Source organism: Rhipicephalus microplus, unplaced genomic scaffold (assembly GCF_043290135.1).
Source record: "Rhipicephalus microplus isolate Deutch F79 unplaced genomic scaffold, USDA_Rmic scaffold_14, whole genome shotgun sequence".
NCBI lineage: Eukaryota > Metazoa > Arthropoda > Arachnida > Ixodida > Ixodidae > Rhipicephalus > Rhipicephalus microplus.
This window is the reverse complement of record NW_027464587.1, coordinates 21,086,861-21,103,905: the sequence shown is the minus strand read 5'-3', so window position 1 is coordinate 21,103,905 and position 17,045 is coordinate 21,086,861. Positions and strand designations below refer to the sequence as shown.

The following is a 17,045-nucleotide window of genomic DNA, read 5'->3' as shown; positions in this document are numbered from 1 at the left end:
AACAGTCACAAGCGTATGGGGAATGGCAATGTTGCGGCTCAAGAGGACGTCGGCGAGAGGAAGGAGGACATATTGACCATCGGGAACTTGGGGCTGTGCGGTCAAAACGACGAAGGTGGCTGCCTGAGCTGACAGCCGCACATCCTGAAGAGAGCACAGGCGCGGCGGGGCAGTGGGGGGGTCAGCGACTATCTGAGGCAACTCTAGCTGAAGAACGCCTGTAGCACAATCGATCAGAGCAGAATGATTCGACAAGAAGTCCAGGCCTAGGATAATGTCATAAGGGCAGTGGTCAATCACGGCTAAAATGACAGAAGTAGTGTGGTCCTTTATACGTAAGCGGGCAGTGCACAGACCGAGAACCATCGGCGTGCCGCCATCGGCCACACGGAGCATTTGTGCAGCCGCTGGTGTCAGAACTTTCTTTAAACGTGTGCGTAGGCTTGAACTCATGACCGAAATGCTTGCGCCGGTGTCGACAAGTGCTTGTACAGGTTCGCCGTCTACTTTAACGTCTATTACACTTCGTCTGGTGGGAACGGAAAGAGGATTTGCTGCGGAAGTCGTCAATGCAGCACCACCTCCGGGGGCTGCATTTCTCAGTTTTCCGAGACAACGCGGCCGGAAGCCACGGGGGACGAGAAGCGCCGTGGCTGCGGCGAACGGGACGATGGGCGACGTGTTTGCGGCGATCGAGACTGGTGCCCACGTGGTGAAGGCGAGCGGCTGTACCAAGTGTTCCGAGAATGGTCAACGGCATTGGGCTCTTCGGCAGGTGGAAAGGTGCGGGCGGTATCGTCGAAACGGGTCATATTGGTCGTTGCGCGATGTGCCGAGGACCATGTGTTGCGGCAGTAACGGGCAATATGTCCAACGCGGTGGCAGTTGAAACATATAGGGCGGTCATCTGCAGTTCGCCACTCAGCCGGGTTGCGAGTACGTGGAGAAGACCGTCGGTCGGAGAAGGGCATCACGAAAGGGCGTTCGCTGACTCTAGGCGCGGTGACATGGCACACGGAATGCACTCCGATGTTTTCAAGCTCCCGGCGCACGATGGCTTGAACAAGAGGAACAGTAACAGGAGTGGCATCGGTACTGCGCGAATAGAACGCCGAGGGCGCCATAGCTTCCAGTTCACGACGAACAATGCGTGTAAGGTCTCCCGGCGGCGATGCACGTTGTGGTGTTGACTGGTCCTCGCAAGTAGATGTTGCAGCGGTGTTTGGGAGTCGAGCGAATGTTTGTAGAATGCGGCGACTTTTCACTTGCTCGAACTGACGACACTCTTTGATGATCGCGTCTACGGTGGAACAGCCCTTGCACATCAGGAGATTGAACGCGTCGTCGGCAATCCCTTTCAGAACATGTCCCACCTTGTCACCTTCTGTCATGTCGCTTTCGGCCTTTCGGCAGAGGGCCAGCACGTCTTGAATGTAAGCGAGGTATGACTCCGTAGGGGATTGGGCACGGCAGGCCAATTCCTTTTTGGCGGCGATCTTCCGACTGGCGGTTTTGCCAAACACCTCCCGCATCTTTGCTTTGCATTGGTCCCAGCTTGTGAGTTCTTCTTCATTGTTCTCATACCACACCTTGGCCGTGCCTCTCAAATAGAACAGCACATTAGCCAACTGAAGTGTGGGATCCCATCTGTTCGGCACACTCACTCGTTCAAACATGGCCAGCCAATCGTCAACGTCGACGCCATCGGTTCCGCAGAATGTACCGGGATCCTTGAGAGGCGTGAAAACGTACGGTTGCGACGCCATGTTCGTCGGAGACGCTGACGTTGACGCGGAGGGCTGAGCATTGGCCATGGCTGGAAGGGCGATGCGACGTCCGCTGCGGAGCTCCGTTGCCTGATGGTTACCCAGCACCTCTCACCAATATGTTACGAGGTTGGTTGCTTCTGAGCGAGATGTATTTGCAGAGTAAAAACTACAGGCAAGAGACACAATGGCTGATTGGCCCAGTCGCGCGCCTGTCAGTCGCACCTCTTCCTTTTCTTCCTCTCCGTAGCAATATTGTGTAAGGATGTCCTAGCATGTTGATCACGATTGATGTTATAATAATTCGGCTGATGATATCGTTCTTCTAAATTAGTTAAATAAAATGTGTGTTTGGTTTGGTTTCGACCAACCGCGTCTGCTGTGTCCGTTCACTCCAAGAACGTGGCACTCGTTCGCCATTTCGAGACCCTATACAGCCAGGTTTCATTCTCAAGTTGTTCAGTCAGCATGGTATAGGTCTCCCTTTCACTCACGAAGTCTCTAAGAATTACGAGCTACAGTTTCTGTACCTAAAGCTAACCTTTGGTAAAAATCATGTGTGTTAAAAATATGACCCAAGATCAGTGAAGACTATTTTAAACTACAAGTCTGGCCATTTTAAGATTGGGAAGAGAGCGATTGCAAAGACAATTTTAAATGCGACGCTCAGGAAATCCTGTGTGCACGTGTCGAATACTGCTTTCATAACCAGGTAAAACACTTAGTGATGCTGGGTATCCTGACAAAGTGATTTCGTCTGTGTGTGAATCGATGGTTTGGAGCAGTAAGCTCGTGAAAAACAGAGGAGCTCAAGAAAAATGTGATGAAAAAAGAAAAAGAGCATTTTTTCCCTTTGTACACGAATTGGCGCATGGACTGAAAATTGAAGGTTTAACGTATGGCGTCGGCGTTCTTTTTTCCGCCAAACATAAGGTAGGTCACATTTGCCCGATGGTTGATAATACGCTGAAGAACAAACAAGCCAAAGCAAGATGCGCTGTGAATCATAAGAACGAAAACATCGGACAAACAGGGAGCACGTGGCTGTGTGAATGTTTCTTTAAGGGAGCATGAGTTATCTCTTCAAGGGGTCGTGCGACTTCATCGACCAGAACATTGCTGGTCACGCGCTTGTCGTCCCATTTTTGAGAGAACCACCATCATCTTCAAGCATCCTAACCAACTAACAAGAGAAATCGCTAAGGCATATCATATAAAGTTTAGGGGTAGAAAGTGCATTAGTGAAACATTCGTCCCACTGCATGAAAAAAAAATTAAGTTGGTATTTAGACCAATCTTGTTTACTGCCATAAGTGTGACAACGCTATCTCGATGCACCTCTTGTTCTGCGCATGTCGTGATGTAGGCTGCCAGCACCTATATATATATATATATATATATATATATATATATATACGTTTCACCCCGTTTTTTTTTTCAATAAACAACAGTTGTAAGTCAGTGTCGTCTTTTCTTTCTCTTTTGCTCCATTTCTGTCCTGTGTTTTCTGTTGTTGCATTATAAATACGTTCACGGTGAATCCTAACCAACAGGCCCAACTTACCGTCTTACTACAACATGTGGTGTTGGTGCATTCGAACAAAGCCATTATCCAAGGACGTTTATCAACACTCAGAATAAAATGCGAAAAAGAACAAAGAGTGTGTTATGAGAAATACTACATGCGTTGTTTCCATTCCTTACATTCAGGGAGTGCCAGACTCTGTTAAGAGAGCACTCTGTTCGCTGGGCATTGAAACCTTTTTCAAGCCTCATTGTCCCTTGGGAAACCTGTTCACCAAGCTCAAAGACCGTACCCCTGCGAAAGATCAAAGCGGGGTAGTCTACAAGGTACCGTGCGGTGACTGCGATGCTACATACATCTGCGAAATAGGCAAAAAGCGCTCAATGAGGCTTGAAGCACAAAAAGGATGTCGCAAGAGCCACCGAAGCCACGCATTCCAAGACAAAACCCATTGAGCATTGCTGGACCACAAGACATAACTTTGACTTCAGTAATGCGATGATGCTGACTCAGAAACAAAAGTGAGGGAAGAGAAAGCTTCCCGAATTGCGGTTCGTCTGTTGTGACAAGGCGGCATGCAACAACTGTGGCCCCCTACCGGATGTGTACAGACATACGAGACTAGCAGTGGAGTGTGCAGCCTCTGCTCATATGGTACCAGTGCATACTGAGGATGCGCCCGCATAGGTGGCAGAAGGTTTGCACAGTTTGTTGTTATATTTTGTTGCGTTATGTCGGAGTACTTAATTTCAATCACTTCATCAGGGGTTTTACAGCAGTGGAGCCGCCCAGCGTATTTTTCTCTCTCTTTGTGTCGGTCAGACCGACGAAGAAATAGGTAGAAAAACGGGTAGAAAAAGAAAGGAAAATGGGAATTATTAAATAGAAAAAGACCGGATCTTTTTCTACCCGTTTTTATTTCTTTTTCCTCATTCCCTCCCCCATCCAGGTTATTGCATTCCACATTGGCAATCAGCACAGCTGGAGAGTGCATGTCGGTACCAGTGTTCGGGGAGCAAAGCAGAAGGTCGATGCATGCTGGATAAACTACTATTATGTTGGACGAGCTAGGTGCAGCTGTTCCAGGTGGTTGCTAGGCAGGGGTGTCATTGTTCAGCACAGTTTCTTGCACACAACTTGAAGCTGAAGCTGCCCTTGTATGCAGTCAAGCACAAAACATCTTTCACACTAGACCACCTGTACATTAATATGTATGAAAAACGTACAATACGGTATGCCAGAACCTTTATGACGACACATGAAATTCCACTCCATAAAATAACGTACATTTTCCCTTTGCTTTATTGGATTCTATTTTATCACTAATTTGTGGAATTCAGTCCATCTGGTGTCAAGGCAAAGTCACCATTTTCAACATGCATTTCTAACTCCAACAATAACTTTCTAACTGCAACAATAACATGATAACTGCTTCCTTCTCTGCACATTATTCGCTTATTCACATTTCGACGCCTTCACAAAAAATACAGTCTCAACCAATTATGCAAGCAGGTATGCTAACCTAGAAATCTCCCATTTTTATTTCTTTATCTTTATTACGATTTTTGTTCTCTTATTTTTGACATTGCGCATATTTGATTCGCTATGATTACAGCTGAATAATTCATTTTTTCTTTTTTTCACAATTTCATCTTGCTTTTGTTTCACAGCTACAATTTTCATATTGTTTGGTATTCATTTTTGTAAATAATGCTGTTGTGTGAAACCTTATTGTGCTCACTTTATTTCATGAATTCATGACACTGGTGTCATGAAGATTTCCAATGGAACCTTGAGTTTTGTTTTTTAGCGTAGACAAACTATTTTACATTCATGGCTTTATATACTATGCCAGATTTTGTTGTTGTTTGTTGCTTTCATTTTTCATTCATTTTTTGCTTTCCATTTTTTATATAGCTCTTATAGCTTTTCTGTAAAAATTATACACGTATTTTTCTCTCATGATGCCCACAAATTTTGACATACATATGTTCTAGTAATAGGAGGCCCCCCTCCATCAGTTCTTGTAACTATGGGACCTCCGAACGCTCATCATTAATGATGTTACATTGTATGCAAAGCAGCTGACTAAAATTGACTTGACTTGATTGACAAGAAATAAATGATTACAACAATAAGGCATCAGCAGTGACTGTAATTTCATCATTACAAACCACACATAGTTATGAAAAAGGATGTGAAAAGCTTTATCGTCACTGTGCCGCATAAAAATAAGTACCTCGGTTGCATCGACCTGAAGTGTCGTAGTTCGATGATTTTTACCGTGATTAACATTGTGAGGCCGTCTGTGCCACTTCATGTTGATTAGAGAGTGCTCGCATTTTACCATATATACATACAAATTGCGAACTTTTGGTGATAAGTAATTGTTTGTGTTGCCTCATCCTCATCACTCTTTTTTCTCTTGCTACCCACATGCTATAAGAGGAAAGGTGCCCAAATTTTTATGTCTTATTCCTAATAATTATCAGTGAAATTGCTGTTCTTTGTATGGCTTCGACTAAACGTAACAAAATAATGTAACAAAAAATGCCAGTTACTGTTGCCGCCACCGGAGACTTTCATGAAGTGTCATGAAACCTGCCACCACAACCTAAGTCCCACACAACAGAGCTGTGTTGTAAGATCTCAGAGGCTGTGCTTCGTTTGTATTTGTATTCTGTAGCAAAACACGGATGGCATCATATCTAAGCTTGTGCGAAATGTGAACTTTCGGTTGGAAGTGAATAGTGACTCTGGTCGAATAATTTCGAATCGAATTCGAATAGAATATATGATGTATAAAGAAAAATGGGCATATTTATCATGACATAAATAACCTGCACAACATCTTTTTTTTTTAAATTAAGGCCTCTATGTAAGAGCTTTTTTTACTTTTTTTCCATTCGAAGAAACTCGGATCAGAACAACTTTGAGAAGTAGCAGGATTTTGCTTTCAGTAGGATACAAGTGATAACCTGTAAAATACATAACATTATTAATTACAGCTAGAGTGTATTAGCTGGCAAAACATGCTTTAACTTTAAAAAATGAACAATCGATTTGATGATAATATGTTCACTCAAAGGGACCCTGGGCTCACTAAAGAAGGTTATCGCCTTTTGAATTAACCGCCACAAAACTTTTTAGAATCTGTCCACTATGAGTGGAGTCGCAAAGATTTGCCACATGCTGCTATTGCATTCTCTCTTCTCGTCCTGACGAAAGCACTTGAAGCAAAGCCGGAAGAGATGGCGTAGGGAAAGAAAATACATCATGTACGTGGCGTGACCTTGAGCACACTTTCTCTCTTTTTTTTTTCTTTCAATATGCGGTTTATTTAGTGCGATCGTGCATGTGCGCGAGACAGGTCGCGGTCACTCGCAGCGGCCCCAGTAACGACCAAGTGCCCCATGCTCAGATCAATCAATGGCTGGTAAAATGGCAGTGACGAGCGATTTTTGACATTGAGGCGTGATTTGTTGACAGAAGAGAGCAATATTTATCCGACTATGAGAATTTATTCTGAACTCCAGGTCACGTTAGCTATAACATTTAGCTAACGTGGTCTCAATAGCCTCAACTACCGATCGGCAGCATTTTCAGACCATGCTCAAAAAGTGTTGCAGGGCCCCTTTAAATTTATGGTTGACATTCGTGGCAGAGCAAATTTCCCCTGAGTAGGTGCTATTCGTTCATGTTGAATAGTTCAAGATATTTGATAATTTAAATTCGAATACTCTACTATTCGTTCAAAGCATTCAAATATTCGCACAAGCCTAATCACATCACATATTTGATCACTGACATGACTGTGGAGCCAAATATGGCACACAAGGATTTCCAGCTGTACTATACCATGGTGGGAAAAGTAATTGAGAAAAGCAACAATGACCTCAAAGCCACGAGGTACTAATTATTTTTATGTTTCTACACAGAGAAAAAGAATGTAAGAAAAATTGTTCTTGTACACATGTCAAGGTTGCACGTGCACTGTGAAATCTATTTCATGTCCGTCTTTCATAACGCTCTCACAATGACAGCACTTTTTATTAAGTGTGCATAATCATGCAGATTACTGTAGCTGTGCCACATTTTTGAAGGGGGTGTTCAGTGCCTTAATGAAGAATGTTATTTGGTTTGGGCGAAAAATGGGGTGCCATGCAACAAAGAGCAGTTCTTATGTTCTATTGATCGGATATTTAAACATCAACCAATCTGGCCGAACCACAGTAAAGGGGCATTTCACGAACCACATGGCTTTACATGCTCATTGCGGTCTCATCGCTCCTTTGCATGTTCACACCATCTTTTGGAAACCATATTTCATTCTCTGTGTGATGGTACCTGCAGCCAAACACAGATGTTTTCCACTGACTAGCTAGGGTCAGCTGTTGACATCCTGTCATTTTAACAGCAAGGCTGTTCTTAGTGGAGCCTCCTGCGGCTGGGAGCCATCGTTATGTGCCGCAAGAAGATACATGCCACTCCAGCTACTAACTACTCCCGCCACTTCCTTCAACCATATGAAAAAATTGGCAAAGCAAAGACTGCTTTGTAAGCCATCAGCTTTGCTCTTATATCAGTGACTGCCAAGCGGAGCTGGCTCAATTTTTCTTTGATGTTGATGAATGGCAGCAGAAGCAAGTTGAGGAGAAGCAGGGTCAAGTGCCACAAACAAGAGTTCCGTAAAAACACTGAAACTATACCTTTTGAGAGAACTTGTTCATCTTGAAACATCCTTCAGCACAAACTCAAAGCGCGCACACACAAAAACATAGCATAGACGAACCATCAGTGCATTTCCTTGGCTTATAAAATTCTTTGAAACTGAATGATAGTAACCAACTAGCCAGACTTTCTGTTTTTTTATGAGGCAACTAATGCATCACTAGAAAAGCAGAAAAGAAACGTGCACACAAAGCTTTATATGTAGTTTTTAATGTATGTAGTTTTGCATAATAATAGCATAGTTGATGTAAAACTCACTCCATGGTCCTTTGAGAGCGTTGAGCACCTTTTTGCTGGCAGGCTTGCCTCGAAACTATGTCGTGAACATTTTGAGATTTTTGCGATGGCTGCTGCTGTAACCTTGACTTGAGCTTGTTGGCTGGCTTGTTCACTTCTCTCTCCCGCAAGCTGGTAGGCCTTAGTGTGGATGAGCACAGCTCTAGGTCTGCACCGAAAAATTCGTTGATTAATTAATTTTTTGATTTTCATTACGAGGTAATTTTGGCCACCTGAACATTTCAAATATGCACTCTGAAATCAGTACACGAGCACACCACCTCTACGAACAAAACACTTCAACCCACAATCAGTTAACAAGTGCTGAAAAGGCAATGTTGTGCAACAGTGTACTATCCTAGTTTAATACTACACGCATAACATTTTTTTAAAGACCAGGCACCAGAACTAGTCTCTTATAAAGCTTGCCTATATTCAGATAAACAGCATTTTTTCGTAAATATAACTTTCTCAATCTAGCCGATTTACACAAAGCCAATTCAATTAATACAGACATAATGACAGCTTTGGCAGAACAATTGTGCACATTTCATTTTAGAAACAGCAGTAAGCTGCCAGTCATGATTTGGGAATGCCTCCAGTGTGCACTGGGCTCCATCCTCCTTTACACGAGTAATGAAAAAAGTCACCAGCAAAGAATGTCACCAGAGCCAACGTTTCAAAGAAAAGTGTTTGATCTTTACACGGAGAAGGCCGCAAAAGGCACCCCATGGAGAGAGAGAACGTGTTGAAGTGCGTTTGCTGACAACTGGTGCGTTACTGCGAGATGGCTCTGTGTGTAGCAGGCACAGCTGGCTTGGCAGAACCTCCCATTTTCCTTATGTAGGGAACTATGCGAACGACGACCAAGCAGCATGAAATGGCAAGCCACAGCGTTGGTGCACGCGTGCGACCCGAGCTTGCGTTTGTTTTGTATTTTCGGCCTGTTGGCGTTCCTCGCTCTTCTGGCGTTCCTCGGCCTTACAGTAGGTCTGTACGTAAATAAACTGCGTGACATCTGGTGGAGGTGTGTGGACTCCCGTACAAACCTGGAACTTCGCTCCCGTACGCTTCTCCCTCTACGTGACACGAACATGGCCACCGAGACGCCTCTCCAGGTGGGACCTTCGACCGTCCATGTCACTTGCGGTGCCGTGTATCCTCAACGAGACCCTCCTATCTTCACGAGCTCCACTGAGTCGGACGTCGAAGATTGGTTGGCGAGGTACGACAAAGTCGGCGCAAGTAACAAATGGGACGACCCAAGTAAGCTGGGCTACGTCACATTCTACCTTGCGGACACCGCGCAACTGTGGTTTAATAACCACGCAGCTGACATTACTACGTGGTCTGCATTCAAGACGGCTATTACGGACGTCTTTGGACGACCTGCGGCACGCAAGCTTCAAGCCGAGCACCGTTTACGTCACCGTGCGCAGCAACCAGGCGAGACCTACACAGGCTACATTGAAGATGTGTTGCATCTATGCAACCGCATCAACTCTACCATGCCTGAGGAAGAAAAAAATCAGGCACATATTGAAAGGCATTGACGACGGCGCCTTTCAGATGTTGCTCGCGAGAAATCCCCCCCACAATTGCTGTCCTCGTTTCCCTCTGTCAAAGCTTCGATGAATTGCGTAGGCAGCGCGTCATTGCTCGTCAAGCCCTCACGACGCCAGACACGCTCGCAAGCTTGCACCTAGCTGCTCATCCTACCGATCAGCAGCCGCTGCTTTCGACAATCAAGGACTTCGTCCGCGAAGAGGTAGCGGGCCAGCTGTCACTGATGCCACTGACACATGAGCCCACGCAAGCTTTGGCACCGGACCTCCAACACGTCATTCGGACCCAAGTCGCTGAAGCCCTTCCGCCGGTGCATCAGCAACCACCAGTCACAACGCCTCTCACGTACGCCGCCGTCGCTGCTCGGCCTACGCAACAGCGTATGCCATATGCTCAACCTGCCACGCCACCCTATGTCGTGCCTACAACCCCAATTGCTGCGCCGTATCCCTACGCGAGATCTTCAGCTCCATTTTACCGTCGCTCAGACGCTTGGAGGACGCCGGATAATAGGCCCATCTGTTTTGTCTGTGGTATCGCTGGACACGTCGCCCGCCACTGTAGCCGAATCCCCCTCCAGTCGACACCGTGGGCAGGCCAATGGCGTCGTCGTCTAGGACGCCATCAAGGTACACCACTGACGGTCATCGACCCTACGCAAACCATCAGTCACCATCGCCCCGACGACGCTCCCTGTCACCTATGCGTCGCCGACCTGCTACGGAAGAGGGAAACTGATCGCTGCAGCTTCGGAGGCAACAGCTGCATACAATTCGAACTGCTTAAGGCCTCCATCTTTCTCGCCGCAAAACGTTATTGACGTCAATGTTGAGGGGACCGCCGCACAAGCGCTTATCGACACAGGGGCTGCCGTTTCCATAATCTGTGAGACCTTATGCCGCAAGTTGAAAAAGGTGACGACGCCTCTTTCGGGCCTGATGCTCCACACGGCCAACTCGCAGTGCATAGAACCTACAGCTGTGTGCACTGCAGGTGTCATTATCCAAGGTGAACTTTATGCCATTGAATTTTTTGTGCTGGCATCCTGCTCCCACGAAGTCATTCTTGGATGGGACTTTCTTTCACGTCATCAGGCCATCATAGATTGCTCACGTGCAGAAGTTGCCCTTACACCGCTGCCAACCTCTTGTTTGGTGGAATCTCTTTCTGAACCTTACAAACTTGTCGTTGTTGCAGACACGGAAATAGCACCGAGAACATCCACCCTTGTAGCCCTGACCTGTACGGCCGCTCCTGCCGGAACTGTTTTGTTCACTCCATCTGATGTATTTACCCGCCACCGTAGCCTACACCTGCCCTTTGCCGTACTCACCGTGGAATCCGGTGCTACCGCCGTGCTCGTCGCGAACTCGCTATCGTCGCCAGTTACCTTACTTCGCGGAGAATGTTTGGGTAACATACAAGACGTTGACCTCTTGCGCCCTCTAGAGTTCGCCGAACACGCACCTCACCTACAGTTCAATGCTATGACGCCACCTGTGGCCACACTGCCCGCGCCAGACTCATTCCATCCCTCTGTTGCCGCTGATCTATCGCCGACACAAAGAAGGGAACTCTTGTCCCTTCTTCGAGAGTTCCGTTCTGCCTTCGATTGTGCTCAACCATCTTTGGGTCGCACAGCGAACATCATGTGCCACATTGACACCGGTACTCATGCTCCCTTACGCCAACGACCATATCGAGTTTCAGCGGAAGAGCGCCGTATTATCAACGAACAAGTCGACGATAGGCTCAAGTGTGGTGTCATCCAGCCATCGCATAGCCCTTGGTCATCCCCTGTTGTACTTGTGCGCAAAAAGGATGGGTCTATCCGATTCTGTGTCGACTACCGCCGCCTTAATAAGATAACTCAAAAGGATGTGTACCCGTTGCCACGCATCGACGACGCTCTCGATTGCTTGCAAGGGGCAGAATATTTCTCCTCTTTAGATTTACGCTCAGGTTATTGGCAAGTTCCAATGGCTGATCCTGACCGATCGAAGACTGCATTTTTAACACCTGATGGGCTGTATGAGTTTAACGTCATGACGTTTGGACTCTGCAACGCCCCAGCTACCTTCGAACGGATGATGGACACCATCCTTCGCGGCTACAAGTGGAACACGTGCCTTTGCTACCTAGACGACATCGTCGTTTTTTCTCGCGACTTTTCAACTCACCTTGTTCGTCTTCGTGCTATTCTCACGTGTCTCACCTCTGCTGGCCTTCAACTTAACATCAAAAAGTGCCATTTTGCCGCACGTCAGCTCACTATACTGGGTCACGTCGTCTGCAAAGAGGGTGTTCTCCCGGATCCGGGGAAACTCCGCGCCGTGGCCGACTATCCGAAGCCCAATTCCATCAAGACGCTTCGAAGTTTTATCGGCCTGTGCTCATACTTTCGTCGATTTTGCGCAACTTCTCTTCCATCATCGCGCCTCTTACCAACCTGTTGACAACTTCCAAAGGCATTTCTGCTTGGTCAAAAGAGTGCGACGAATCCTTCACCGCGATTCGGCGGTTATTACTATCACCTCCAATACTACGTCATTTTGACTCTGATGCGCCTACGGAGGTCCACACCGACGCCAGTGGTGTCGGTCTTGGTGCTGTATTGGCTCAACGAAAACCAGGGTACCAAGAATACGTGGTCGCTTACGCGAGTCGAACCCTCAAGAAAGACGAGTGTAATTATTCCGTCACGGAGAAAGAGTGCCTCGCAATTGTCTGGGCTTTGACGAAGTTTTGCCCATACCTTTATGGCCGCCCTTTCGAAGTCGTCACGGACCACCACGCTCTATGCTGGCTATCATCGCTCAAAGACCCGTCGGGGCGCCTTGGTCGTTGGGCGCTTCACCTACAGGAATACGACATTCGTGTTGTATACCGATCCGGCTGCAAGCACTCCGACGCTGATGCGCTATCCCGCTCGTCGCTACCGGCTGACCCAACCTCCTCGTCACCTTCTTCAGCTGTCATAACACCAATCGACTTCACAGACATGGCATCGGAACAACGCAAAGATGTGTGGATTTCCCAACTCCTCGCCTTTCTGACTGATCCGTTACCTAATTTGGTCTCAAAAACTATCCGCCGTCAAGCCACACATTTCGCTATTCGAGACGACCTACTCTATCGGCGGAATTACACGTCTGAAGGTCGGAGGTGGCTGTTAGTGATACCCAACCACATGCGCTCGGAAATCTGTACTCCTTTCCACAACGACCCGCAAAGCGCTCACGCTGGCGCTCTCAAAACGTACAACCGTCTACATCAGTGGTACTACTGGTGCGGCATGTACACATTTGTCCGCAAGTACGTACGTGCTTGTACTGCATGCCAGCGACGTAAAGTCCCACCTCAACGCCCTGCCGGTACACTTCAGCCTCTGCCTTGTCCAGCGCGTCCGTTTGACCGCGTCGGTATTGACTTATACGGACCACTTCCCACGTCGTCTTCTGGAAATAGGTGGATAATTGTTGGCGAGGACCACCTCATGCGTTACGCGGAGACGGCAGCACTACCCTCAGCAACCGCGAGGGAAGTTGCGTTTTTCATCCTGCGCAACTTTGTTCTTCGCCATGGTGCTTCCCGCGAACTTTTGAGCGACCGGGGGCGTGTTTTCTAGTCTGACGCCATTCAAGCGTTGCTCGCTCAATGCAACATGGTTCATCGCATGACGACAGCATATCACCCGCAGACGAATGGCCTCACAGAACGATTTAACCGCACTATCGGTGATATGTTGACGATGTACACAGCTTCAGACCAGACCAATTGGGACACTGTCCTTCCATTCGTCACGTATGCGTATAACACCGCTACGCACGCGACAACAGGGTTCTCCCCTTTCTTTCTGTTGTACGGACGCGAACCATCATGCACGCTGGACACTATCCTCCCATACAGGCCCGACTCCTCTGAGTACACTGCAATTTCTGATGTTGCCAGGTACGCAGAAGATTGCAGACGATTGGCCCGTTCACTCACAACCGAGGACCAAGGCCACCAGGAGCTACGGCATGACACCGACCGACATCTCTCTACTTTCACGACTGGTGCTCTCGTTTGGCTCTGGATTCCACCGAGCACTCCTGGCCTTTCGTCGAAATTACTGGCACGATACCACAGGCCCTACCGCATTCTCGCCCGTACGTCACCAGTCAATTATGAGATTGAGCCTTTGACACAGTCTCATGACTTACGCCGTCGTGGCCGAGAAATTGTGCATGTGAGTCGCATGAAGCCGTATTACGACCCCGCTATAGTGACTACGCCTTAAGTCGCCAGGTTGGCTACGCTATTCACTGGGGGCCAATGTAGGGAACTATGCGAACGACGACGAAGCAGCATGAAACGGCAAGCCACAGCGTTGGTCCACGCGCGCGACCCGAGCTTGCGTTTGTTTTGTATTTTCGACCTATTGGCGTTCCTCGCTCTTCTGGCGTTCCTTGGCCTTCCAGTAGGTCTGTACGTAAATAAACTGCGTGACACTTATAGTATACTAAAAACTTCGGGGATAACATAGAAACTTGAGAAGTTGAGGATTACACAAAGAACGATGGAATGAAAAATGATGGACACAACATTGTGATATCAGAATTGATTGGAGAACTAGCAGGGGTGCCAAATGTTTTAGTCAACAGTAAAAGAAAGGGATGGATCTGAGCAGGTCATAGAATGCGTAGGACAGATGACAAGTTGTCATTAGAGCAACGGAGTGTGTATTATTAGATGAGACAAAAAGTCGAGAATGGGAGAGAGTTAGCTAAGGTGATGAAAGTAGGAAGATCGGAGGCATAAGATAAGACTGTCTCATGCTGAATAGGATAAACTGAAGACCATTGGGACCCTGTCATAGCTTTTCTATGAACACTGAATACTAGGCTGATGGTCAATGCAACACTGGCATGGCTTTCACGCCTTGTAACTCTAACTACCAAAATCATAATTATTAATATTAATATCAATCATTATTATTGTAAATATCGAGAGCACTTTCAGTCAGACACTGTTACCAAGATTAAAAAAGTGGAGAAGATTCTGCTATGATCTGGCACTGAAAACTCTACCTATCCACAAAAAGATTTGGATTCAGCAAATCCAAATGTTTACTTAACTGTAGATATCCTCTTTCAGTCGCAGGGACTTGCAGTGTCAGAGCTTGGAAACTGTGACACTGGGGCATGCACTTACCGGATGTGTACTCCCGTGCACTTCGCACTTCACCTTCATTGCCAATGTAGTCGACGAGTGACTTCAGAAAGTCATGCCTCGACATGGTAGTGCTGTCGCACACGACAGCCAGATGGCGCCTTGCCCTCGTCACCGCCACATTGATCCTCCGATCCTCGGCAAGGAAACCGACAGTTCCTGAAATGTAGCCAACTCATTCGTGAGGACATTCTAAAACGTAGAAGCTGCTACAAGAAAATCCTGTCCCAATTTTAGGGTGACATAATATAATGGTTCATTCTGCTTGGCAATAATCTTTTGTTATCATCCTGTGGTCTTAGCCGGGCAATCACAATGCCTAATTTGCAAGAAAGTGAAAGAGTTGTTAGTGTATATAGGTGCAGAAACAGCGCCTAAATAATCATAACCCTGTATGCAATAGATACTAAAATAAAGAACAAACTTTCTGTACTTTACCATTAGAAGCTTTTTTTGTTAGGTGTCGCTCCATTTTGCCTTCATGCAGCCCTCTTCTACATAATACTGATGCACCAAGTGCTCGCTTGCCCTTGAATGAAATTAACACGTCTTAGTTTTCCTCTAAAGAGCACTGAAACAAAATTTTGCTGCTGCAGGATTAATTGGCACGAACATGCAAAATCATCAACCGAATTTCAACAGTGAGTACAGTGAAGACAACATTCAAGCAGCAAGACTCTCCTTTATCGACCTTCGGGCCTGAGCCCTGCTGCTCAGACTTTAGCGGTGATGATCAGTATCTACAGGTGAGGAGATGATTAATGCTCATGCACTGAAGCGACCAGTCTGGCTATGACTCAGACTGGGTAGAGACGGATAAAAAGCTTCAGGTTCAAAATGTGGTTTATTTCTGAAGCACAGCAGCAATGGTCCGAAAAAACTTCCACAGTAGTGACACGATAGTTTACAGAGGATGTCAGTTATGTAAGGTCCAAGGAATCACCATGAGAGCTTCTCACACTCTCCAGGAACACGTGCCAAAGAACCACTTCATTGCCAGGATGAAAAGAGACATCTTCATGGAAACTGCCACACTGTTCCTTGGGATACTTTGCCTATGTACGGGGCCGAGCAAGTTGTCAACATCTTTCAGGTCTCGAAACAAACTGTTGAGTTTCGGTTGTATAACTGCCACTTGGACTGCATATGAAGTAATTTAAATCTGTGGTGACTTGAGAAGTAATTTATTTTAATATTGAAGTTCGCATGCACAGCTGAGGGCTATGTACTGCAGCATGTGACATTGCAGCATGCACTGCAACATGCCTTAGGTACCTGAAAACAGCCCTCCCCAACTCCCTGAACTGCAGCCAAGCTCAGAGTTGGCACAGCAACATTGATATGTCATAGATGCCAGTGCCTTTTTGCGATACTTGCACCAGCAGACTGCTATTAGGCATCTGCTCGTGATACCATGCCTACAATGAACGTGTGAGAAGTGTGGAAATCTCAAGAAAATCGTCACGCCCAGACAACGTTGACGATAAAGAGAATGACAATGTACAGTAGGCGTGGTAGGCGAAAGAACGTGAGCAGATGATACAAGCAGTGTAGAAGTGTGTCAAGGTTCTGCGTGCTCAGGCCTTGTTTACCATGCTCAGACGTGGTCCAGCTACTTGGGATTTGGAGCAAGTTTCGAACAAGAAAAAGTCTGTTTTGGAGCACATTCGGAGCAAGAGGAACTGTGTACAGAAGAAGATCTATTTTTCGAAATGAGCCAAATCCAGAAACCGAAAGTAGCTCAGATAAGGTACGTACACACTCTCAACTTTCCTCTAAAACAGTTATCAGAATGAGGTGGGTCAAATGTAATGAGCTTTGTGTGGTGACAGATTTCATTTCAAAATGACAATGAGCCCGATCCGCACGCCAAACAGATCAAAATGAGCCAAATCCGGTAAGCCGATAGCACATCATTTACGTTAACATGAGGTTGAGAAGGATGTGAGAAAACATGAAGAAATTCT

At 46.6% G+C, this 17,045-nt stretch overlaps 1 protein-coding gene across 1 annotated transcript in view; it reads right to left on the bottom strand.

Moving 5' to 3' along the window:
* LOC119181230 (DNA-binding protein SMUBP-2) overlaps positions 1-17,045 on the bottom strand; it is a 195,806-nt gene that overhangs the window by 37,224 nt on the left and 141,537 nt on the right. The window contains exons 14-15 of the mRNA XM_037432411.2: positions 15,061-15,237; positions 8,281-8,467 (exon numbers count right to left, since the gene is read on the bottom strand). Of these exons, the coding sequence (XP_037288308.1) occupies positions 8,281-8,467; positions 15,061-15,237 (364 nt within the window). The remainder of the gene's footprint in view (positions 1-8,280; positions 8,468-15,060; positions 15,238-17,045) is intronic.